The sequence below is a fragment of the Equus przewalskii genome, chromosome 1 (assembly GCF_037783145.1).
Source record: "Equus przewalskii isolate Varuska chromosome 1, EquPr2, whole genome shotgun sequence".
Classification (NCBI taxonomy): domain Eukaryota; kingdom Metazoa; phylum Chordata; class Mammalia; order Perissodactyla; family Equidae; genus Equus; species Equus przewalskii.
Genome location: NC_091831.1, coordinates 18,734,159 through 18,757,105, shown reverse-complemented (window position 1 = coordinate 18,757,105; position 22,947 = coordinate 18,734,159). Strand labels below are relative to the sequence as shown.

Below are 22,947 nucleotides of genomic sequence, written 5' to 3'. Positions count from 1 at the left end.
TTCTGTAGCTTTGAGCCCCCCACACTTGGAATCCCCCATCTATTTAGGAAAGGGCTATGTGCCACCCAGGAAGGGTTCCTTTGGCTGAGAGAGTCCTAGGCAGGAGGAGTCCTAGGTAGGAAGGCGTCATTTGACACCTCGGGTTCTTCCCGGAGGGGCTGGTGCAGAAAACTGGAGGGGGAATATGTCTGGAAAATTGAGCACCAAGCCCCCTTCAACCACAATGTCTAGACCCCATCTCTTGCAGACGTTGTTATGGCCCTGTCTGCGACAACAGCCATCAATGTTGGAGGTCAATGTTGGAGGCTGGGGCTCCCTGGGGAGGGTGGGTTGTTCTAATTTGAGGTGGTCAGGGGCAGAAAGAACCAGATAATGAGCCCCAATCCTTCCACCGGGCCCAGTGGGAAATCCAGATTACTTGAAACATGCCAAGATAAAGAGCCTGCCTGGGCCAGCGGGAAGGACCAGGAACGAGGAAAACGGGTTCTGAGTGATTACTAGGAACAGAGTGGAAGAGGCTTTGTGAGTCCAAGTTACAACGGTAGTGGGCTGGGCTTGTTTAAAGGTCTACGTTCTGGACCAGCACCAAAAGTCTCCGAACGACAGGCACCCGAACTGAAGCGGAGGTTGCTATTCCTTTACTGATCCACACCACCTTCCCCAGCCTAAGGAATTGGTACCTGGGTGTTAACTATGTGATTGATGATTGATGTGAAGAGCTAGTGAGCCCAGCAAAGCAGAACAGTCAGGCACCATAAAAGTCAGTCATAGTTTATCACTTGTCCTGTTAACCAACATTTCTGCTACCCTGGGCATTTTTGAGCCACTCTGAGTGACTGGACAACACATCTTTGCCACCACTGACTTGGTTGGGATGTAGGCTCTTACTTGGCACAGGGATCTGGAACTCACAAAAGATCCAGATGTCAGTCTGTCTCTTTGTACCTTCAATCAGAGCTGCCCCAAAGGAGTAACACTTGTGAGCATGCTCTCCAGCTCCCTGCCCAGACTCTGGAGGACAGGTATCAAACTCCAGGCTTAGAAGTAAATCTAAGTGGACTTTGCCCCTAAAGGGAACCCGAGAGACACTGTGGGCGGGGCAGGAGCCATATGTGGATCTGCGCAGACCACACGGAGTGGGATGCTAGACAGGGAGTTCCAAGAGAATGACCTCCATGCTGAGTTTTAAATTCTTAGCGTCCAGCACAATGGTTCGGCACATGTGAAGATGCTTGGTAACTCTTTACTGGATTGAATGGAACTATCTAACCATGATGTTAGAGAATATGAACATAGATTCTATAGGATTATGAAGCTGGGAAATAACTTAAAAATTAATAAGATGGTACATGCCATAGACAAAGAAACAAGTCGAGTAGCTCTAAATGTGAAAAAAATAAAATGAAAATGCTTCTAGAAGGTAACATAAGAAGATATTCTCATGACTTTGGGGTAGGTCAAGATTTCTTAACACACACAAAAGCAAGAAGCATAAAGTTTGCTTAAATTAAAAACTTCTGTTCATCAAAATGTACCATTATGAGAATGAAAAGGCAAACCACAGAGGAGAAGATATTTGCAAAACGTATGTCTGACAAAGAACTTATATCTAGAATTGTAAAGAATTATTATAAATCCACAGGAAAAAGACAAACAATCCATTTGTTAAAATAGGCAAAAGACTTAAACAGGCGTTCCACTAAAAAGGATATCTAAACAGCCAATGAGCATGTGAAAAGATGCTCAACAGCATTAGACATCAGAGAAATGCAGATGAAAACCACAATGAGGGCCGGCCTGGTGGTGCAGCAGTTAAGTTCACACGTTCCACTTTGGTCACTCAGGGTTCACTGGTTCAAATCCCAGGTGCAGAGCTAGGCACCACTTGTCAAGACATGCTGTGGCAGCGTCCCACATACAAAGTAGAGGAAGACGGGCATGGACGTTAGCTCAGGGCCAGTCTTCCTCAGCAAAAAGAGGAGAATTGGCGGCAGACGTTAGCTCAGGGCTAATCTCCCTCAAAAACAACCAAAAAAAAAAAAAGAGAAAACAACAATGAGATACCACTTTTCATTCAGCACAAGAGAGGGGGAACAGACAACAGCAAGGGAAGCAACTGGAACTCTCTGTACATTCTTGAATAAATTGTTTCAACAACTTTGGAGAAATTTGATACTATCTATTAAAGCTGAACATAGGGAAATTTTACTCCTAGGTATATACCCAAAAGAAATGCATTCAATATTAACAAAAAGACATGTACAAGACTATTTATATAAGCCCTGTTTGTCTTGGCTAAAAACAACACAAATGTTCATCTACAGTAAAGTAGATAAATTCATATTCACTGTATATGCATATATTTACAATATACAATGAATAAACATATTCATTGTATATTACAAATTTATATTCCATTGTACACAGTGGAACACTATATAGTAATGAAAAAGAACTGCTGCTGCATTGTTGAATCTTAAAGACACAACGTTAAGCAAAAGAAGCCAGAACCATATGATCTCATTTCCTCTTTTTTTTTTTTAAAGATTGGCACCTGAGCTAACAACTATTGTCAATCTTCTTTTTTTTTTTCTGCTTTTTCTCCCCAGATCCCCCCAGTACATAGCTGCACACTTTAGCTGTGGGTCCTTCCAGTTGCAGCATGTGGGATGCCTCCTCAGCGTGGCCTGACGAGCAGTGCCATGTCTGCGCCCAGGATCGGAACCAGCGAAACCCTGGGCCGCCGAAGAGGAGCACATAAACTTAATCACCCCGACTCAGGGCCGGCCCCTGACCTCATGTCTACGAAGTACAAGAATAGGCAAAACTAATCTAGAGTCATAAAAGTCAGAATAGTGGTTGCTTTTGGGGTAGGACTGTCAGATAAAATATAGGACACCAGTTAAATTTGAATTTCAGATTAATAAATAATTTTTTATTATAAGTACATCCTATGCAATATTTTTATTTGCTAAATCTGGCAGCCATACTCTGGGGAGATATTGACTTGGAGGGGCACACGAGGATTGCTTCTGTCATTTTGGTAATATTCCATTATCTTGATCTGGATGGCAGTTACGTGGGTTGTCTGTTTCTAAAAATTCAACAACGTGAATGTTTAAGATTTTTGCATTTTTCTATATGAACGTTATACTTCAACAAAAAAGTTTTACAAGTTTTAATAGAAAGGTAGAGCAATATATGAAGAGTCAAGAGTCCTGGGTTCAAATCCCAGCCCTTACTGACTTGAGTGAGTTTGGTCCAGGTTTTCCACGTCTCAGTTTTTCCATCTGTAAAACGGAAATAATTTTAACAAAAGCTGGTCCACTAACTCCATTTTATGCAAGAGGGAATGGAAGTGTAAAGAGGTGAAATACCTTGTTCAAGGCAACCCAGCTGGTGAGTGGCATTGACAGGTTCAAACCCATCCTTCTAGAACCCACGTAGTTTACCTCCACACTCTACTGCTTGCCTATTGGAAAATGCTATTAAAATTATAAAAGAGTTAATAAACATAAGACTTGACCTACGACTATGCAGAGCAGGAAATTTTAATGAAAAGTCTAGGGAGTATTTGCAAAAATGTAAGTGTGAGTGCATTTTCCTAGTGAGAGCGACTAACTGTAGCTTCAGATTCTCAAAGGGGTCCCTGACATCCTCCCCTAAGAAGAGGAAGAGTTAGAAGACCCCCTGGTCTAAAGGAGATGCACCAGCCCAGAGGGGCCAGTAGTCGCCCTGACTGGACCAAAGCTCTGAAGTCCTGTGACCCCGAATTCTTCTCCTCCCTTTTGACCTAGCTTCCTCCTTTCCCTCTTCTTTAGCCCCAGGCAAACCACTTCTCCTGGGAGCCACCTCTCAGTCGCCTCCCATTTGACAGCAGGAGCCCTGGTGGGAGGGTGGCCAGCCGCCCTCACCCCAGAGCTGTGCTCTTGCTTAATTAGTGTTTGCAAAGGGCTGCGGATTATTAAATTACTAGACAATTGAGATGAAGCCTTGGGGGCTTTGGAAATCTGTCGTGCTGCCCTCCCTAACTGGGTGGGAGGGACTTGCCTGGAGGAACAGAGAGGGGAGGGTGGTCGGGGATGCTCATGGGGCAGCTGGCCCCCTCCCAATGGAGAACGCCACACAGAGTCTCTGCTCTAAGTGCTCAGCTTGTCTTTGGTTTGAAAGCCATGGTTGCAGGTGTGTTTGTTTTGAGTTTAGGCACTTTTCCTTTCTGTGATCCAGCTACTCTTGAGAGGAGTAACTGGGAAGGACAGAATCACAGTGATGAGAGCTCAGGCGGGCTAGCTCCCCATGGTGCCAGGACTGCGCTAACTCCTGGCATTCCATCTCCATCTGCAGAGGGGAGGCAAGAGAGGAGATGGGCCCTGACTGAAAGCCTCTGTGATCAAGGCGACTTTTTTGTTATTTCACTGAATCCTCGTGATAACACTCAGATATAGATGTTATGTCCCCATTTTACAGATGAGGAAGAAGAGTCAGAATGATTTATGGATGGGCTGCAGGTCACACATTCATACACAGCCAAGCCAAAATTTGAACCCTTCTGGTGAGACCAACATGCCCTCCTGTTCAGGACATAGGATCTCCACAGGGAGTGGAGGTGGCACAGTTTGAGAAAACTCCCCAGGCCATTCTGATCTAGCCCCTGGTTGGCTGGGGGAAGAGGCAATGGTGGCGCCCCAACATCTGTTAGAGAACTGACTTACTGAAGTGAATGAGTTTTCCTATTCCTTCCAGAGATGGGGTTCAGGGAAGACCAGCTGTTCTTCGCTGGGGGTGATTTTGCTCCCCACCCCCAAAGGGAGCATATGGCAATTTCTGGAGACATTATACTTGTCACTACTTGGCAGGGAGGTGCCACCGTCCACTAGAGGATAGAGACCACGGATGCTGCTCCATATCCAACACCACACAGGACAGCCCCGCACAACAAAGAATTATTCAGTCTAAAATGTTGACACCACCACGGTCGAGAAACCCTGGCCAAGTTTTGGGGTGAAGGGGTGAGGACAGGGATAAACTGAGGAGGAGACCCTGGGCATTCCAAAAGAAGCATGAGTTGGGGGAGGAATGGATGGGTCTTGAAGACGAATGTTATCTACTTCACACTATAGCTGAGGGCCAGGTGTGAGTTTTGCTTTAAATGAAACTGCTTATATTTTTGCCAAGATCTTCTTTCTCCTTCCAGAACATCACAGAAAAAACGGTGAGGGTGATTCTGCTGTTGGGTTGACCCAGGAGCCAGTAGCAAAAGAAGACCTGGACTTGGAGCCAAGAAACGTGAATTCCAGTCCTGGCCTGGCCATTACCAGCTCTGTGATGCTGGGCACACCTGGATCTCTTGGGACCTCAGCTTCGTCACCTGTAAAATGGGGATAATTATATTTGCCCTCTCCTTATCACAAAGTTGTGAGTAGCAAGTGGGACAACGTATGAGAAAGGCCTTTGTAGAAGGGCAATTCCCTTAAAGGACAGAGGATGCTGCTGCTGTGAAACCTACAAGAGGGTCTCTGAGCACATTTTGGGTGAGTGGGATTCATTCATTCTTTTTTTTTTTTTTTTTTGGAGGAAGATTAGCCCTGAGCTAACATCTGCCGTCAATCTTCCTCTTTTTGCTGAGGAAGACTGGTCCTGAGCTAACATCCATGCCCATCTTCCTCTACTTTATACATGGGATGCTTACCACAGCATGGCTTGCCAAGCGGTACCATGTCTGCACCATGGATCCGAACTGGCGAACCCCGGGCCACCGAAGAGGAACGCGCGAACTTAACCGCTGCGCCACCGGCCCGACCCCCATTCTTTATTTTTAAATTAGAGGAGAGAAATGGAATCCTTTGTCATCCATATGCTTTGAAGTTGAAGTATGAGAGTAAATTTGACAAAAAGAGCTTTAAAATGATATATTGGATGCAAAGTAAGCAACAGTTTACTTGAAAACTGTTGAAACATCCCCAATTTGAGCTAGGAGGTATGGATGGACAGAAGAGAGATGGAGGAGGAAAGTCAAAGCATTTATTTCTCAAAATAGAAAGAAGAGCACGATCTTCCTTTCTGATTATGCAAATAATCCATGCCCAGTTGTTAAAACCAAACAAACCCAGATAGTATAGAAAAGTATAAAAATGAAATTTAAAATAACCCAAAATTCTATCATCTGGGGAAAAAAGGTGCTGTTGACATTTTGTAGCACAACTTTTAAAATATTTTTAATGAGCAATTACACTTTTGTTTTTCTTTAAAGAACTCTATAAAGTCCATGCTGTTTCATAGCTAGTAAGAAAATATCATGTACGGCCAGAAGATCACATTAGAAAGACACTTCTTGTGCAGAGGGGTGTGTGAGGTTCCTTCCAAGAAGACAAACCTGAAAGACATCAATATCAACTCCTGCCCTAAGAAAGGCCCCATCTGGCTTCCAGAGAGTCATCACCTTTGCCACTGGGGATGGAAGTGGGCAGCAGTGGCAGAGGGTCTCACAGGCACACAGACCTGTCACTCACAAAGCCTCTAGCCCCTGAGGAACGAGAAGGGAGAGGGGATGGGGCCTCTGCTGCTTCCTCCCCGCCCGGGTTTCTCCAGGAGCAGAGCCTCTTGCTGGGTGGGAGCAAGGAATGTGCATGCCTGTGCTGTGAACAGACCATCAAGAACCCGGGCCATCATCTCTAGAAAGCATGGGAGAATCAGTGTCTGCTACACACTCATAGAGAGAGACCAGGCTTCCACGTGAGGGGCTGCTGGGAGGGGCACCCGTGCTTCTTATGGGGTTTGGGGGTCATTATAACCTCTTGCTCTCGGCATCCTGGAACCTTTAAGAAATAACGATTAGTGCCTTTCCTCCTGCTCTGGGTATTTACAGTGTGCCCTGAGGCTACCAAGAAACGGAGTTTGCTCAAGATGACAGTTAACTGGAAGTCTCGCTCCTTGTTGCTGAACCCTGAGCTGCAGGCTGTTGTCTATACTGTGATCCAAACTCACTCTGGACCCCGGAACTCATCATTTATCCTTCCTCTCTTTGCCGATCCAAGCGAGTGTTTCATTAGGAAATATAATCCACAAATATCATTGGAATTTACAGAAATGATTGGGATTTTTGCAAGGGAGGAGGAGGTGGGGAGCTGATTCTAATCCAGTCTCAAGTGGTTTGATCAACACAGACTAAGCCCTTCCTCAAGGACAGAGTGGGGCTCAAAACTGCTGTGGATTCCTGGGGGGACTCAGCCTGAAATCTTCATACTCTGGACCTGGGAGCCTCCTTGGATCCTTAACTTCCTTCATCCCATGATGCTTTTGGCCAGAGGCAGGTGTGTCAGCCCACACCTAGATAAATTACAAGGGAACAATGGTATTGTCCTCTCCTGAAATTTCACCTGCTCTGTCCCTTGAACAAACGCAAACCACCATGGGAGACTGCTCCACACTGGCTGACATTGTCTCTGCCTCAATTTAAAGTGCCCATGTTTTTGTGGAAGGTGCTTTGGTATCCACGACATTTCTGAACACAACAATGGCTTTGAGCAGGCAAGGATGCTCCATAAGAAACGATGGGGTCACTGAAGCCATTTTTTTAAAAAAAGGAAAGAAAAAAACAACAACCCTCAGGCATGTTAATATGTTAAATACACACTCAATTATTAATTCTAAAGACTTCTACAAATCAACCTCGATGAAACTTTTTTCACCTTTTTCCTGCCATTTCCCGTCTTCTCAGAAACATTTAGACCTACCCTATGGCAATGACTATCGGGAAGTCTCTGCCCTGTATAGCAGGGTAGCACAAATAATTCAGCATAAAGCAGCCGGGTTCCTGTAGCCTGGCATTAGGATAAGTATATCTTAAGAAAGTTCTTTTGCAGACTTGGCTTCAGGCAATAAAACGTCATAGACGTAGAACTGTAGCAAGTGAAATTTCTAGGGAGCAAATTAGGCTGAAAACATCTTCTAGAGATGGCTAGAAAGGAATCGTACACCACCCCAAAATAAGGCAAGTTATGCAGTAAATGTTTCATTTATCGGTCTTCCTCCATTACTATGAGGGTTAAAACACATCATGTCAATAAGAAAGGGATATTTATAGAGGACTGATGTCTTTCGCAAGGCTGCTCCTGTCACAAATGCCTATTGCGGTAGTGATCAGCTTATGAAGGCAGGTGATGAAATCCTGTACAAATGCATACATCTCCCCATTAACCCTTGGATCATCAGGCATTATTGTCACTTTATTACCCAGACTTGTCATTAGCTGAAGCAAGGTGATCAAGCCACGCACTTCTGAAAAATGCCAGAACAGAACGTTGTTCCTCAGGGTTTCGGGAAGAGGGTGTGTGTCTTTCCACGTCTTTTGAGACAATCAATGGGGGAAAATAAAAGGATGGCTGTGAAGTGGGCCCTTTTTTGCCTACCCCTTCGTCCTGCTAAAACTGAAAACTCTCAGGTGTCCAATTTTTAGTGTTCCTACGTTGGCTAAGGGAGTAGCTTCCCTGAAGGTCCGAATAAGGAACCATCACCCACGCAGAATAAAAAGCAAACAGAAAATTTCACAGTGGAATCAGGACTTTGGCTTCTAAACATTTCCCCATTTTATAGCTTCCTTATATTTTCAGATTCTTTTCTTAGCTTCCTTCAGTCAGCCTACTCCCTGCATAGATAAGACCAACACAGTAGGTAACAGATCATCCATCTTGGAGCCCAGATCTTTAAAGAAAAATCATAAAGAACACATATACACACACGTACACATCACTGTCAAGGGTAATTTAGCAGAACCTTGCCAAGCGATTGGGGGAGCTGAATATGGTCGTCAACATGTATTCCATACTTCTGGTGAATCTGAGCAGACTTATCCTTGTTTTTCCTAAGTTCCAAAGCCAAACTTCCATTACGGTTTGTCCCCTTTGCTGGTGTGCCGGGCAACTTCGCATAACTTGTGTCTGGGCTGAAACCATGGAATCATGGATACTCTGAATGTTAAAAAGGACGTAAGAAATATCCAGACCAACTGCCTCACTTGCCAGGTGATACAGGACTATGGGGCCACAGGTAACGTGGCATATGGTCAGCCTATTTCTGTTGTCCCCATGAAGCATCTTCCCATATTTCAGAGGGCACCTACCACTCTGCCATAACTCCCCCATGGGGAACCCATGCCTGAAAGGTGAGCGATTTATATAAACTGAAATTTCTTTTTCACAGTCTTCAATAGGGATGAACAAGAAGTACCCCTGGGAGAGGTAACTTATTCACTGAATTTTTAAGGTAAAATGCAGATTACTGATATCAACACAGGTCCACACAGATTTAATAGAGGGAAGGCTGACGGGGAGGAGAAAACGGAAAAATGAAGCAGAAGGGCAGTGGATGAGGAGGAGGCGGGGAAAGAAAGAGAGGCTGAGGGAGAGTCTGCTTAGAGTTCAGGACCTGGGCTGGCCTCAGGAATGGGTTCCAGGGGAAGAGGTCACAGCTTCTCCCCATCTTACCCACCCCCCAATATGCGAAACCCCTTGGTTCAGGCTAAAGTCCCTTTGTTTGTAGAACCCCTGCTATTTGGGCAGAACTCTTGGTTCTATAAGCCAGGAGTCAACCATATCTAGAAAGAGAAGTAGCTTCAACACCTGGACACAAGCGAACTGTTGTTTAAAATTTCACACCAAATCTATAAATTACACGTTCGCATTGTGGGCCAAGCTGACTTTTCGTTGTTGCTGTTTAATAGCATACTACCTTGTTTTTTGCCAATTTCAGTTTCACACCCTCCCCCACTTCCCCAACATCCTGGCATCACCTGAAGCCAGTTCAGAGACTCAGGGGTTACTGACCCTCCGAGATCTTGCTGGTCTCCCCAAGCCTTTTTATGGCACAAAGCAACATAATTAAATGTGGCATGTTTGCTATCATGGAATAACTTTTAATTGCTTAATTAAATCAGAGATTTAAAGAAGGAAAGATTCAAGAGTTCCCTTTGAATGAGAAATATAAGGATATGCCAAAATGAATGAAGTTATTAATCATAGCAAGAAAGCCTTTAGTATTTACATATGATAAAAATGCAGGCCAGGATGTCAAAAACAATAAGCACACTCTTTAAAATTTCAATTCAGTCTATTTATGAGCTTTTATTATCCAGGTAGTCCCGCAAAGGACAGAGAAGACCTCACTCATTATCCAACTTACTTCAGATCAGGGTTAGATTAAAAAAAAAATACCACCACACAGGACAAAGAAATTGCCATAAAATTAAGTTACTATAAATGTGTTCCACTTTAAGTAAATAAGCCCTTAAAACGGGCCTTAGGAAGGTCTACGCTGTCCACAGACAGACTCAGGCACGCTAAGTATACAGGTGACAATTAGCAAGTGTGAAAAGCTATGGTCATTCGCTAAACGTGTAAATCTAAACGCAAGCGAGTGAAAAGATCCAAAAAAGGGAAACTGCTAAATCCATATACAAATGGATTTAACAGTGAAGCATTTCATTCTTCATGTTTTCACTTGGTGTCTTGAAAAAACCCCTTCTGTCTCCACTCTCCCTCTTAGCAACTGCGCCTGCCTTATTTATTTATGAAGTCTGAAGGTTAGTCCTACCTGCTGCGACTAATTAGGCCTGTGCTTTGTAACCTATGCAATCCTGTCTGATTAAATGTACACATTTGTTTTACTCCTTTTCAGACTCCTTCTCACTCTACTTCTGATTTTCCGATTTATATTAAAGTTGGGAGTTACAGTGATTCTCCTCGGCCCGCCCCCCTCCATTTTTATTTTGCCTGCATCTGTCTCTTTAGTGTGCAAATGTGGTTGTGAATTTTTTTCAGTGCAGGGGAATTCATCGGCCTTGTCAATCTTGGTATCATTATTTTTAGTAGTCTTCTTTCTGAGACCTTAGCCTATAAAACAGTTTGCTGAAACCCCAAACTCTCTAAATATTACATGGTAAATTTGCTTTCTTTTGGAAAGCTTCAGTGCTGGTGGGCTAGCTGAAAGGCAGGTGAGATGTTTAGGGCATGGGTGGGATAATTTAGGACACCATGGACTCTAGACTAACACTGCTCCTAACAGACAATTTGCTAATTCCTATCGATTTCTTTTTTCTGATTCTTTTTGTCTCCTCTTCATGTTGTAGTCTCCAGTCCACTTCTCACTGGATATTTGCAAGGAAATGAGTGTTCTTGCTCCATCATCCAGGAACACTGTATTTTGGGAGCCAAGCCTTTTACCCTTTAACATAATGCTGTTCCCCATTTTGTAGCAAATCAATCTGCTCCCCAGGCCAGAGCCTAAAAATCAACAAATACCTGCCTCATAGCCCAGGTTTTCCTCCCTGAGGTTTCAGCATCAGCTTGGTTAGCAATTTCCTGCCAGAGCCATCTACATCTTGATTATTCGGTCAGCCTTCCAGGGATTTCATTTCAGACCCTCTTCGAGAAAGACCCCAGCACCTCACATCCCAGGGGTTGGTGAACTTTCAGTTTTATTTTCCCCAGCAGTGTTAACGCCCAAACTTTTCACCTCCAAAGTCAGAAAGGACTTTGAATCCTAGCTCATTTCCTACCACCTCCAACGTCAGTTAAAAAAAAAAAAAAAAAAAGAACTCTACATTGAAAAGAATCATGTATTTTTCCTTAAGGATATTTTTAGTGTCTCTGACAAACATTACAGTATCTGATTGTTTTTCGGATAAAAGTCATCTTGGCATATTTATTCTAGGGAGATTTAAGATTTAATGAAATGATTCACTATTAATAAACAAAAAGGGGAGGGGAGGATCTCGTGGGTTAATAGTTTCTTTCACTGCGGATGACCAGGAACTTTGCCCAGCCCTCCACTTCCCCAAGCTCTCTGAAAGTGGAGGGTTATCTTTCTTCTTGACCACTTCTGTTCCATCCCGCCCAAGGGTGGCTGAGTTTACTGCTGGATTAACCACTAAAGCCCCTCCCCTCCCCCAATACTCTCCTCCTTTTCCCCTGCCTTAAGACTTATTTCTAATATTTCCAAAGTGCACTTTCTCTGGGCCTCTCCCCATCCCCGCCCCCCAGTGGGCTTTCCTTCCGCCTTCCCCGGCTCGGATTCCTGACTCGGTCGCCACCCCCTTCCCCTCCTCTCCCACTCCGCATTGTCTTTCTGAAGCCGCCCCCTCCCGGAGCGAGTCCCCGTCCCCTCGCCCAGACTCCCGGGCTTGCACACACTCAGCGCAGGCCTCTCCCCCTGCACTCTCCTCCCTCCGTCTCTCTCCCCCCTCCTCCCCCGCCCTGTCCTCCTCCTCCTCTCCCTCCCTCTCCCGGCGCCCGAAAGGATCATTGTTAGCCGCCCCCGCCCCGCCCCGCCCACCCCGGCTGTTTATTATGCACACGTCACCGGGACGGCCCCGCCCCCCGGCATCTCATTAAGCCAGTGTGTTCCTCTCGCCCTGTCAATAATCTCCGCTCCCAGACTACTCCGTTCCTCCGGATTTCGATCCCCCTTTTTCTATCTGTCAATCAGCGCCGCCTTTGAACTGAAAAGCTCTCAGTCTAACTTCAACTCACTCAAATCCGAGCGGCACGAGCTCCTCCTGTATCTTCGGCTTCCCCCCCCCTTTGCTCTTTATATCTGACTTCTTGTTGTTGTTGGTGTGTTTTTTTTTACCCCCTTTTTTATTTATTATTTTTTTGCACATTGATCGGATCCTTGGGAACGAGAGAAAAAAGAAACCCAAACTCACGCGTGCAGAAGATCTCCCCCCCTTCCCCTCCCCTCCTCCCTCTTTCCCCTCCCCAGGAGAAAAAGACCCCAAAGCAGAAAAAAAAAGTTCACCTTGGACTCGTCTTTTTCTTGCAATATTTTTTTCAGGGGGGGGGCAAAACTTTTTGGGGGTATTTTTTTTTTTTTGGCTTTTCTTCCTCCTTCATTTTTCTTCCAAAATTGCTGCTGGTGGGTGAAAAAAATGCCGCAGCTGAACGGCGGTGGAGGAGATGACCTAGGCGCCAACGACGAACTGATTTCCTTCAAAGACGAGGGCGAGCAGGAGGAGAAGAGCTCCGAAAACTCCTCGGCGGAGAGGGATTTAGCTGATGTCAAATCGTCTCTAGTCAATGAATCAGAAACGAATCAAAACAGCTCCTCCGATTCCGAGGTAGGAAAAGCCCCTCGGGCTGGTGGGCTTTTAATCTATTTCCTGGGCTTGCCAAATGTTGCTTAAAGGGGAGAAATCGGGGCTGGGGGCGGCGGCGGGGCGGCGGGGCGCCGCGGGGCCGGGCGGGCGGCGTGTGCGTGCGGGGCCACCATTGCAAAAACTTGTAACCCTGTTTTTCTCTCCCCCCCAAACCCCCCCACCCCGCTGATTCTTTTTCTCCCCCTTCTCCCCCCTCTGCGTGGCGTTTGCCCCTCGCCCTCCCCACCTCCACCCCTCCGGGAAGGCGGAAAGACGGCCTCCGCCTCGCTCCGAAAGTTTCCGAGATAAATCCCGGGAAAGTTTGGAAGAAGGTGAGTACGCCCCGCGCGCCCCGCAGCTGCCCGGAGCGACCCCCCGGGCCCGCCGCCCCGCGCGCCCCGGCCCCGCGCCCCGCTCGGCCCGGCCGTGCGCCGCCCGGGCCGGGGCGCCCGGTCACTTGGGGCACTTTCTAAAAAGTTTCTTCTCGCTCTCTCCCGCTCCGCGCGGCCGCTGCCGTCCCCTCGCCGCCCCGCCATGTTAGCGGCCAAGAGGCAAGATGGAGGGCTCTTTAAGGGGCCACCGTATCCCGGCTACCCCTTCATCATGATCCCCGACCTGACGAGCCCCTACCTCCCCAACGGATCGCTCTCACCCACCGCCCGAACCGTAAGTGCCTCCGCGCCCGGCCCCCGCCCGCTACCCGCCTGCCCGGCCCCGCATGCGGCCCCTGCCCTGCCCCCTCCTCCCCCTCCCCTCCCTCCCCCTCCCCGCCTCCTCCCCTCCCCGCCTCCCCTCCCCCGCTCGTGGCCCAGGCAGCCCGAAACTCTCCAAACTTTTCTGCCTTTTGTGGACTGGAGTTATTTGCACTTCGCCATGTTCTTGCTTTCAGTTTGCTGCCTCGTGATGTTGGGGAGACCTTTCCTTCCAAGCAGGGCTTTGTTGGGGGGGAAAAAATCAGAAGAACTTTTTTTTGCGCTCTGATTTCCCCCTCCCCCTTTGGTGGAGTTGTTTGTTTCTTCACCCTGGGAAGATGACTGTGTGGCTCTTTCTTTTTTCTCTCTCTCCCTCTCTCTCTTCCTTCCCTCTTCCGTGGCGTCTTGGGCTTTCCCCGGTTAACCCCTTGGTTGCTGCGGCCGGGGACTGAGTGACTCGGCTGCGCCCGACGCGCTGGGTAGAGAGTGGATTTTCCTCCAGGCGTTGGACTTGAGAACTAGAGAGCGCGCGGAGCCCGGGGCCCTGGAGAAGCGCCTTAGCTTTCTCTTTCGTCTGGTTATTTATTTAGCTTTCTAGTGGCGATCGCTGGCTCTCAGCCCTCTTCCCCTTTTCCCCTGGAAGGCCAAGCTTCCCCGACTGGTCCCACTGCAAACTTGGGGGCCCTGCGCTTCCTTTTCTTTGGCAACCCCGCAGGGCCGCGAGCGCCCTGGGCGCCGTGGCGGGCTCGGCTGCCTGGCGCGCTGGCTGAGGGCTGTCCCCGGCCGCCCAGGGTGGGGAGGCCCCTGTGGCCGGGGTTCTTGGTTTGTGTGTAGCCAGGGTGGCCTCCTCCGAGCGGACTCGATGTATTTCTAGGGAATTTTGGTGCCTTGGGGTTTATATAGGGTCTGCACTCGCCAGCTTCCGAGAAGGGCCTCAGTGTGCCCTGGGGGCCAAGAGATCAGGGTGTGCGGGGCTCGAAGGTGTGTAGAGGACAAGGGAGGCCAAGAACGCCTTTCTTTTAAGGCAATGGGCTGCTGATCGCGGGCCACCCAACTTTGGGGCCCCCAGGGCAGCGCGGGGTGCCAGGCTCCGGCGGCGCTTCCCATAGCGTGAGTTCCGCGCCCACCTCTGACATTTGTTATTAAGGATCATCCCCTTCCCCGACCGGTCTCTGCCCCCTGCCCTCGCCCTGAACCCCCTCCCCATCCCACCCTCTAAAAAGCCTGGATTACGAATCTCTGGACGTTTGTGCCAGGTTTCCCGGGATTGTCATTTCGCACCTTCTCTGGTTTAGTCCCCCTCCTTGTTATTGACACACGCTACTTTTGTTTTTTCTTTTTCGGTAACTCGAGATAGCAATTTGAAATAAGGCCCCCACTGTTCAGCAGCTGTGGATTCAGTGCTAATGGCCGAGGGCTTGCCGGGCAGGAGTTGATCAGATCTACAAGTGTTTTTAAGCATTAAAATATTAACTATCAGGTTTGACTTGTTTTTTGGGCCCTGGCAAAAATGGCAAGGGCATGCTAGACCGGTCATTTTTTATGGCTAGGAAAGAAATAATTATTCCCCCCCTTCCCCTGCGCCCAGGCTTCTGCATGCTTGGGAAGCTGGGAGAGCGTGTCAGCCCGACCTCCTCCAGCAGGGCCAGCTCTTCCAGGCTGCAGGGGCCCGGCTTGTGGGTTGCAGCTGTAGGAGAAGCACTGTCCGGTTACGTTGTATTTTTCTTGGGAGCTTGTGGGCATCTTAAATCGGGAGCATTCGGCTCAGAATCTGGAGGGTTTGTGTACTAACCGAGCCGAGCAAGCAACATTCCAAAGTAACCCTGAGAATGTCTTCCTCTCCTCTCCTCCCCCGGCATGGAAGCCTCTTTGGTATTATTCTAAAATCCACTTAGCCATCTGAATATTGAGCTTTGATGACGGGCTTGCTGGCCTTCTTGACTCTTTGCAAACTCCTTGTGACCGCTGGCAGTCTTGCTCTCCTGTCTCCTAAAACTTGAATAGTTGTGTTGTAATTAGGAAAGAGGGAAATTGTTAAAGGCAAATAAATGATTTCCTGGTGCGAAAAGGAAGGTTCCCAACCCTCAGTCCCCTTTGTGGGCATTATAGGAATGGACGGCATCTAGTTATTTTAATTGTGGGCATAGCGGGTGGCCTTGTGCTGTGACATCAGATTGAGTCGGAGAAGACATTTCTGAACTCAGTAGGCAGTTTTAGTATTTGCATGTCAAACGCCAGCAGACATCTTCGTTGTGCTGCTCCTTCCTCCTTTCTGTCTGTTACCTGGGTTAGATTATGTGCCCCCAAATTAAAGTTATTTATTTAGGCCGGTAAGCAGAGCAATGGAAATGAGGACAAGAGGCTGTTGTGTGTCACTCCTGACGTCTCCGATCAGAGGGCCAGCCTGCAATTCCAGATTTGATACAGCTGCGGAAGGAATCTATAGGCAAGATAGCGGTCTTTTCATGCTCATCTGAAATTCTTCGTGTTTCATAGAGTTGTTTTTGAGGGCAAGGTGTAAAGAAAAATTAGCTGTAGGCTTTGTTCTTTCCCACCCTTCCTGGTTGGTGGTGTTTTTGCTACATTTGCTGTTATTTATGAGTATACCTGTAAGCAGCTGCTTCCTTTAAAAGGCAAACTCTTTGGATCCCTGATTTCTGCTTTTCTATTTAAGAATGTAAAGAATTAAGGAGTATCATTAAATCGGCTTATGATGAATAATACATTATCTCAAGAATAATACTTTAATTGCTGAAGACGCCATAAAGCTTGATAGTAATAATTTTATTTTAAAACGACAAAGATTTCTGCATAACATTAATTTAGTCTTTGATACAGTAATAGGAACGGCTTTTAAAAAGATAGATTGGAATACAAGAAGGCATTAAGGAGAGAGGTCTCGAGAAGTCGATGGGAAGTCCTACAACTGCAAACATGAGAACTGTGGTTACATTTGTATACTAAAGAGAAGAATACTATTCCCATATTCAAGTTGAAAGGAAAAAATAGTTTTGCATTTCCTTCTCCTTCCTGCCAAAGGAGAAATAGGAATATGGTGGTGGAAATTGCAGTTAGGTTTGAAATTTCTCTGTAAGGACTTGATTGTTAGAGCTCTTGCATCTTCTTTTATCCAAAGTTGTTTGCTTTTCAACTGAGCTATTTGCTACTAGGTTGAACAAATAAATAAGCAGCATCTTGAATTCGTTTTTGAACTTGGAATCCAGCATTTAAAGGAAACCAAGAGAGGCCTGTTCTTGGGGTTTGATTTAGCTGGGCAACAGCTTCTCTTTCTGTCTTGTGAAAAATGGATGTTTTCTCCTCACTCAAACAACATAATCCTTTCGACTACAAAAGATTTAGACCTTGGCATGTGAAGGGTTAATGGTGGTCCTTCCGCGGTGTCCTCCCACCCCCCACCATCACTCCTGATTGTTTTGACAACACTTTTCAAAGTGTGACATTCCAAGCCCCTGCATAACAATGTAATATTACTGTAATTACACAGGTCATTACATTTTAAATAGAGAACAATAAAATGCTTATCGCCCTGAAAAAGAACAGGTGTTCTTGCCCTTCTTTGGTATTTATGCTAATTGTTTTTCATCTCCTTCAGAAATATTTATGGCGAACATGTTTAGATTTCAATCTCAATGCAACAGTATTAATTCCGTGCTAATCTTTATAGGTTGGGGGTTTAATGTCTGCAGTATGGATTATGGGCTCAACATTCACCCAATAAGTCATATTTTAATGATTATAAATTTAATATGCCAGCGCTTTGCAGTTTGTTGAAATTAAAGCTTTCTGAAACCCCAGAAACAAACTCTTAGGCGGTTGGGAGCCTAAAGTGCTTATCTGAAAGAAGTGTTTTGGGAAACTTTTGACTGCCTGAGGGAAGTGGCCGTTCACTGGATGCCCCCTATCTGATCAAGAAAAGATTTGGAGGAAAACAATCTCGGTTCTTGCTAGGAGTTTTCCACCTTGATTTTAATTTTACTGATATGGATTTCATTTAGAGTCACTGCTGGAAGCTGGTCAGCTTTCTGTTTCTTAGCAAGCTGTGAAAAAGTTACAGGAAGGTTTCTGGGGGCTGGCAGATCAAGAATGCTGTTCTGTTAGTAGCGCACGATAACTGCAGTTCTGCACGCCATTAAAAAAATATTTGCTTTAGAAAACTAGCATTTTAATAGTTGCACCAGAGGCTGTGCTTTTAAAGATTACAGTAGAAGTCTTTCCAGGTTTTGAATGCCTCCTTACATCCCGCGAGGTGCCTGTGTGCCGGCAAAAAGTGCCTAGATTTCTTGGTTGAGAAATCCTGGTGCAACTTCTCTTACACATGCACAGTGGGTAAACTAGAAGGTATCTAAGAGGATTTTACATTTTGTCAGATGTTTCACAACAGGGGCCCCCGAATCACATTAAAAATGCGCTGTAGAGAAAGGACAGCTGCAAATTTTTGTGTGGACGCGTGTTTCTGGACCATGACTAAAACTCGGAGGACCTTTTCCCCAGCTGTCTGGAAGTTATGTGGAAGTTGGTTTATTGGCAGTTAAGTATGAGACAACCTGGATTTAGCAAAGGCTCTGTCCTCCACAGGAAGTCGATGACATTCTGTGGGGGGAAGGGACAAGACTTGAGGCAAGGAGTCATTTACTCCTTTTTTGTTTTTTTTAAACCATGGGGTTGCCAAATAAATAAGCACTTTCCAAGGAAGTAGGTGTAAGCTTTTTAGTCTTGGTTAGGTGGAATTAGATAATATCTTTAACCGCATTTATAACTGTTTGGAGCGATGCATTTCAGAAGTTTTGAAAAGGAGGGCTAAATCAAATTCCTGAGTCTTTTATTTTTGAAGGGGTGTGTGATGTGGGCATCTGAGTTTGTTCTGGGAGTGAGTATTGGCAACCATGTAAGTAAATCTTCAGCTCTGACTTATAATTGAGCACATTTGTGAAGGAAATGGTTAATTTTACAACCAAAGGCAAACTTGCACCTCGACAGGTCTGCTGAAAGAAATGTGCCCTAGTCCTTTGCTGGCAAGCGCCACCGGGTCATAAATCCGCAGGCTTTATTTACAGCCCATAACACTTATGAATGTTAAGATATTTGACGCCACGTTGGCCTTATAATATTCAAGGTCCGCAGACATTGGCAGTAGCTCAAATTTCTCTCACTAATTATAAGCAATGAGATGGGGGGGGGGAGGCCCATCGCAAATGCTGCCCTCCCCCCTCCTCTGACCCCCACCTTTACAGTCTGGGCTGACTGAGACAGCCACCCCTCCCTCGGCAGCTGATTTCTACTTTTCCTCTGGGCTATTGTTACACACATTTATAAAGAGCACTTTCAGGATGGAAATTCACTGGGGGGCTCTGCACAAATGCCTTTTTCAAAAGCAAAGTTGCTCTAGGTGTTTGCATCTTTTTCCTTCTGGTTTCTCTCTTTTTCCTTTCTCTTTTCTTCCTTTATTTCTTTCTTTTTTTTTTTTGGAGGCTGTGTTGCTTATATTCTGATATTTCCCAGAATACTTAAACCTGATACTGCTCTTTAATTTATATGATGTTCCATTGAGTGGGAAGGGAAAATACACACGTTGCGTGCTGTGCTACTAGTTAACCTGAGGGTTTAAAAAAGAAAGTGAGGTGGGGTGAGGAGAGTTGATTAAAAGAATTTAATAGATGGGAAAAGAAAATCCAGGTTCACGTTAGGGATGGGAAGGCCACTCGTTTGAGAAAAGTGTACCAGTGTCATCTGGGGGAGGAAGCACAGAAAAATAATCAGGGAGGCAGAATAAATGCTTAACTAGGAAAGACTAGAAAAGTATGAGGATGGGCTGAAAATTGGGGCTCCAGGGAATGGCTGGGTTGAAATTGGAGACTGGAAGTTTCTTAGGAGAGGTGGAAGTTGCATGTGGGGGGGCGGCTCTTAAAAACTGTACTGCTTGGCTCAGCAAAGACTGGCTCCAGTCCGCTCCTCACCGAAGCTCTCTGCAGCAGTTGATGTGTTGTTTCATATCAGTTGTGTGAGGATCTGGGGGTGGGGCGTCTGTGTTTGAGACCCCTATGTGAGAGAGGAGGCCAATTATCTTGCCGATTTTAATTTATTTTTAAAAAGTGGGCTGTTCTGATGTGTATGTTACAAACTGCCCACATGGTATAGGGTAGTGGGAGGCCGGGGTGTGTGGGTAGCTGTCGAGGGGGCCTGATGGCTCCGTCGTTTCTGGCGGGATCCTTCCTCCGTTCCTCCGTCCAACCCAAACTTAAAGACCGGGGCTGAAAGGTTTTATTTTCTAATCAATGGAATGCAGAAACTTACTAGCCCTCGGGGACAGATATGAATCCCTTAACAGCTCATTACAAAGATGGGGCTATGGGATCTTTGAACGGGTTATCAGCCTCGGTGTTCTTCGGTTTTCCCAGGATAGATTTTTTCTTCCTTAGGCACATCTGATTTCGGGCTGGTAATTCATCCGCTTATATTATATTCTTTTTTGTCGTGAAGTAGCCCCAAACAGTTCGGTCTACAGGGGAAGGAATGGCTGTTAGTGGGATCAGCTCCGAAGGAGTTAAGATTGCTTGGTAAAGTTTGGCATCATGAAAATAAATTTGAGGCCTGGTAGGCATTAGCAGGGCACAGCACATTTACAGAGCTTAATTAGTACGAACTGTAATTGTTCATGGTCTGCCAGAAGAAGTAATGTTCAGGAAAAGTGGAGTCCCTCTCTTGCAGTCTTCAGTTTGAAACCGATAAATCACTTGCATATTTGTGTAGTGATTCAAATGGAGCTAAGAGCTCTCCCATCCCAACATGTGGTAAATTGTAAAGTCAATGAATTGCAGATGTAGGCTACAGTGAGATTCTCTAAGAAAATGCAGAATGAATGGGAGAGAGTGATGCTATAAATATTTACTGAGAAGATAACTAGGTTCCTGCGTGCTGGGCCAATTACGATGTAGTAAATATATTAGTAAAATGCCTTAAAAATGAAGAGGATATGTGTGGGTCTTTGGGTGGGTTGGTTTGTTTGGGAAAAGTGAAATAAAAGGCACTATGTTATTGTCATGTCAGTTTTATTAAGCCTGAATCACAATGGCATACCCAGGGAGGGACACATGAAACCCACATTAATGCAAATTAATTCGTTATGAGTTGCGGTGCTGTGGCTGCTAAGTGGAGTAATGATGGGGCATCGTTTTAAGAGTGTTAGTGTAGCAACTTTTAATGAAAAATGCTATGTTAGGAGCTTGTCTCAGCCCTTCAGCCCATGTGTTTTCATATGCTAGAAATGTGTTTTGTACAAGAGCAGGAAACTTGATTCGCTTTATTTCCCTCCCCTCCAATGTTTTAAGAACTTTAATTATGTTTTGAGGTTTAAAGAAAATTATCCAGTTTTTCCTTAAAAATCAACTCAGAAATGCCTATCACCATAACCAAGTTCAACTTCAGCTTTTCTTTTTTTCTTTGCAAGAGATTGCAGCACAAAGTGGGAAAACACTGACTGTAGCATCCCCGGTAGACCTATAGATGTAACTTTCTTGAAGCGATTTTTTTTCCCCATTTTTTCTTCTTAGAGGATTTTGGTCTGAGGCAATGTTGCAAGTCAATACTTCTTTCCCCCAATGTGAGTGGGTGGATGTGTGTGGAAGCTGTAAAAGTTAATGATCGTTCTCTGACTCATAGCTGATGGTTTCAGGTTGAGGAAAAGAAAAGAAGAAATTAATGAGGGTAAATAGACATTTGATGGAACGTCCAGACAGAAGGAGAGATTGTTCTTGTGTCTGAAGGCATGCATTTTGTTGCAGCAGAATTTCTGAAGGAGAATGCCAGGAAGTGAAAAGGCAATGCCTTTGTGAAGTTGTTGTTTTAGGATGGCACAAATGTTTGGTGTCTAGATCTTTGCAGGAGTGTCTGAGCCCTAGTACCTACCAGTCAGTGCTGGTTTTGCTTTCCCACTGGAAGTTGGAGGTCCCCTTGACAATTCTTGAAAGGGCAGGCATAACCCAAAGTGCTGGTCAGAAATTTATTTCCCGTTAAGTGTAAGAGGCTCCCAGCAGGACTAGGGGTGCTGTCTCTGTCCTAAAAAATGACCGATGACCTAAGAAAAAGTCTTAGCTATGCTAAAAAAAAAAAGTATCTTGTCTTTTACGCTGATGGCATGGAAAGTAAACTTCAAGTGGCTCGTGGTGGTAGCTACAGGGTAGAAAGGAAAGTGAACCAAAAAATGCCTCAAAACCAAAACCTTTTAGGAAATAAACCTGGGTTGTTTTTTTTTTTATAAAACAGAAAGCCAAATGATTCATAAAGCTGAAAATAAAGCAAATGCTCCACCTCTTCCCAATTTAGTGGAGTGAATAGGGGTAAAAAATGAATCTTCATCACGTTGGAAGTTCACCTCATGCTGGAAAAACCAACTTAGGGTTTCAATTTCTTTAGTTTCCTTTGAGGATGAGATCCCTGTGGTTGAAAAAGCCATTTCCCTTCCCTCCCATCTCTGGCTATTTCTGCTGTCTTTTATCTGAAACATCAAATTTGGAGCCAGTAGTAGTGATTAGAAATAAAACGAGAGAAATCAAGATATGATAATAATAAAGGAAGCAGTTAATGGTAAAATGTTGGTTTTTCAATTGCTGGAGAATTGTGCAAGCCCAGCCACATCTTGATAGTTCTTCCTCTGGACAAGTGAGGGCAGGGTCATCTGGAGGTGTCGGAATGGGTGGGTGGGCTTGGCCATTGTAAACAAGCACGCAGGAAGGGAAGGTTTATTTTGTTGAGAGTTTCATGGGAAGGAATTAAATGAAAAGTACCTGGGAGTTCTCATTTGGTGACACCAGGACGCCCCAGGGAGGGAGGCACCATGTTGAGGGCTGTTGCTCGCCCAGGGTATAACAGCCACAGTTGCTGGATGAGGAAGTGACGTGGACTGCTGCAGGTGACCAAGAGCAGGGCGGTCCCAAGAGTTGAGGCAGGTGGGAACTTGGTTCTTAAACTCAGTAAGCCTTAGATAGCTGTCTTGTCCTGGATCTCTCAACCTCCCCTCATCTTCCAAAAAATAAAGGGCCAACCATGTCTTGTTCTCTCCTTCCTTAAAGCTTTTTACAGAGATATAAATAAATTATTGTTCCAGTTGAG

General features: G+C 45.6%; 1 protein-coding gene and 1 long non-coding RNA gene across 51 annotated transcripts in view; one reads left to right on the top strand and one right to left on the bottom strand.

The window, feature by feature from the left end:
* Window positions 1–12,804: 12,804 nt before the first annotated feature.
* Window positions 12,805–13,840, bottom strand: LOC139080818 (uncharacterized). Its single transcript, XR_011535633.1, has 2 exons — window positions 13,760–13,840; window positions 12,805–13,063 (listed from the first exon to the last, which is right to left on the bottom strand). It is a non-coding gene; the product is annotated as an uncharacterized lncRNA (long non-coding RNA).
* The window catches only part of TCF7L2 (transcription factor 7 like 2), a 193,504-nt gene continuing 183,479 nt past the window's right edge, over window positions 12,923–22,947 (top strand). For all 50 annotated transcript variants that reach the window (XM_070603145.1, XM_070602075.1, XM_070602142.1 and 47 more), the window contains exons 1-3: window positions 12,923–13,111; window positions 13,395–13,461; window positions 13,671–13,795. In XM_070603145.1, coding sequence (XP_070459246.1) covers window positions 12,923–13,111; window positions 13,395–13,461; window positions 13,671–13,795 — 381 coding nt within the window. The remainder of the gene's footprint in view (window positions 13,112–13,394; window positions 13,462–13,670; window positions 13,796–22,947) is intronic.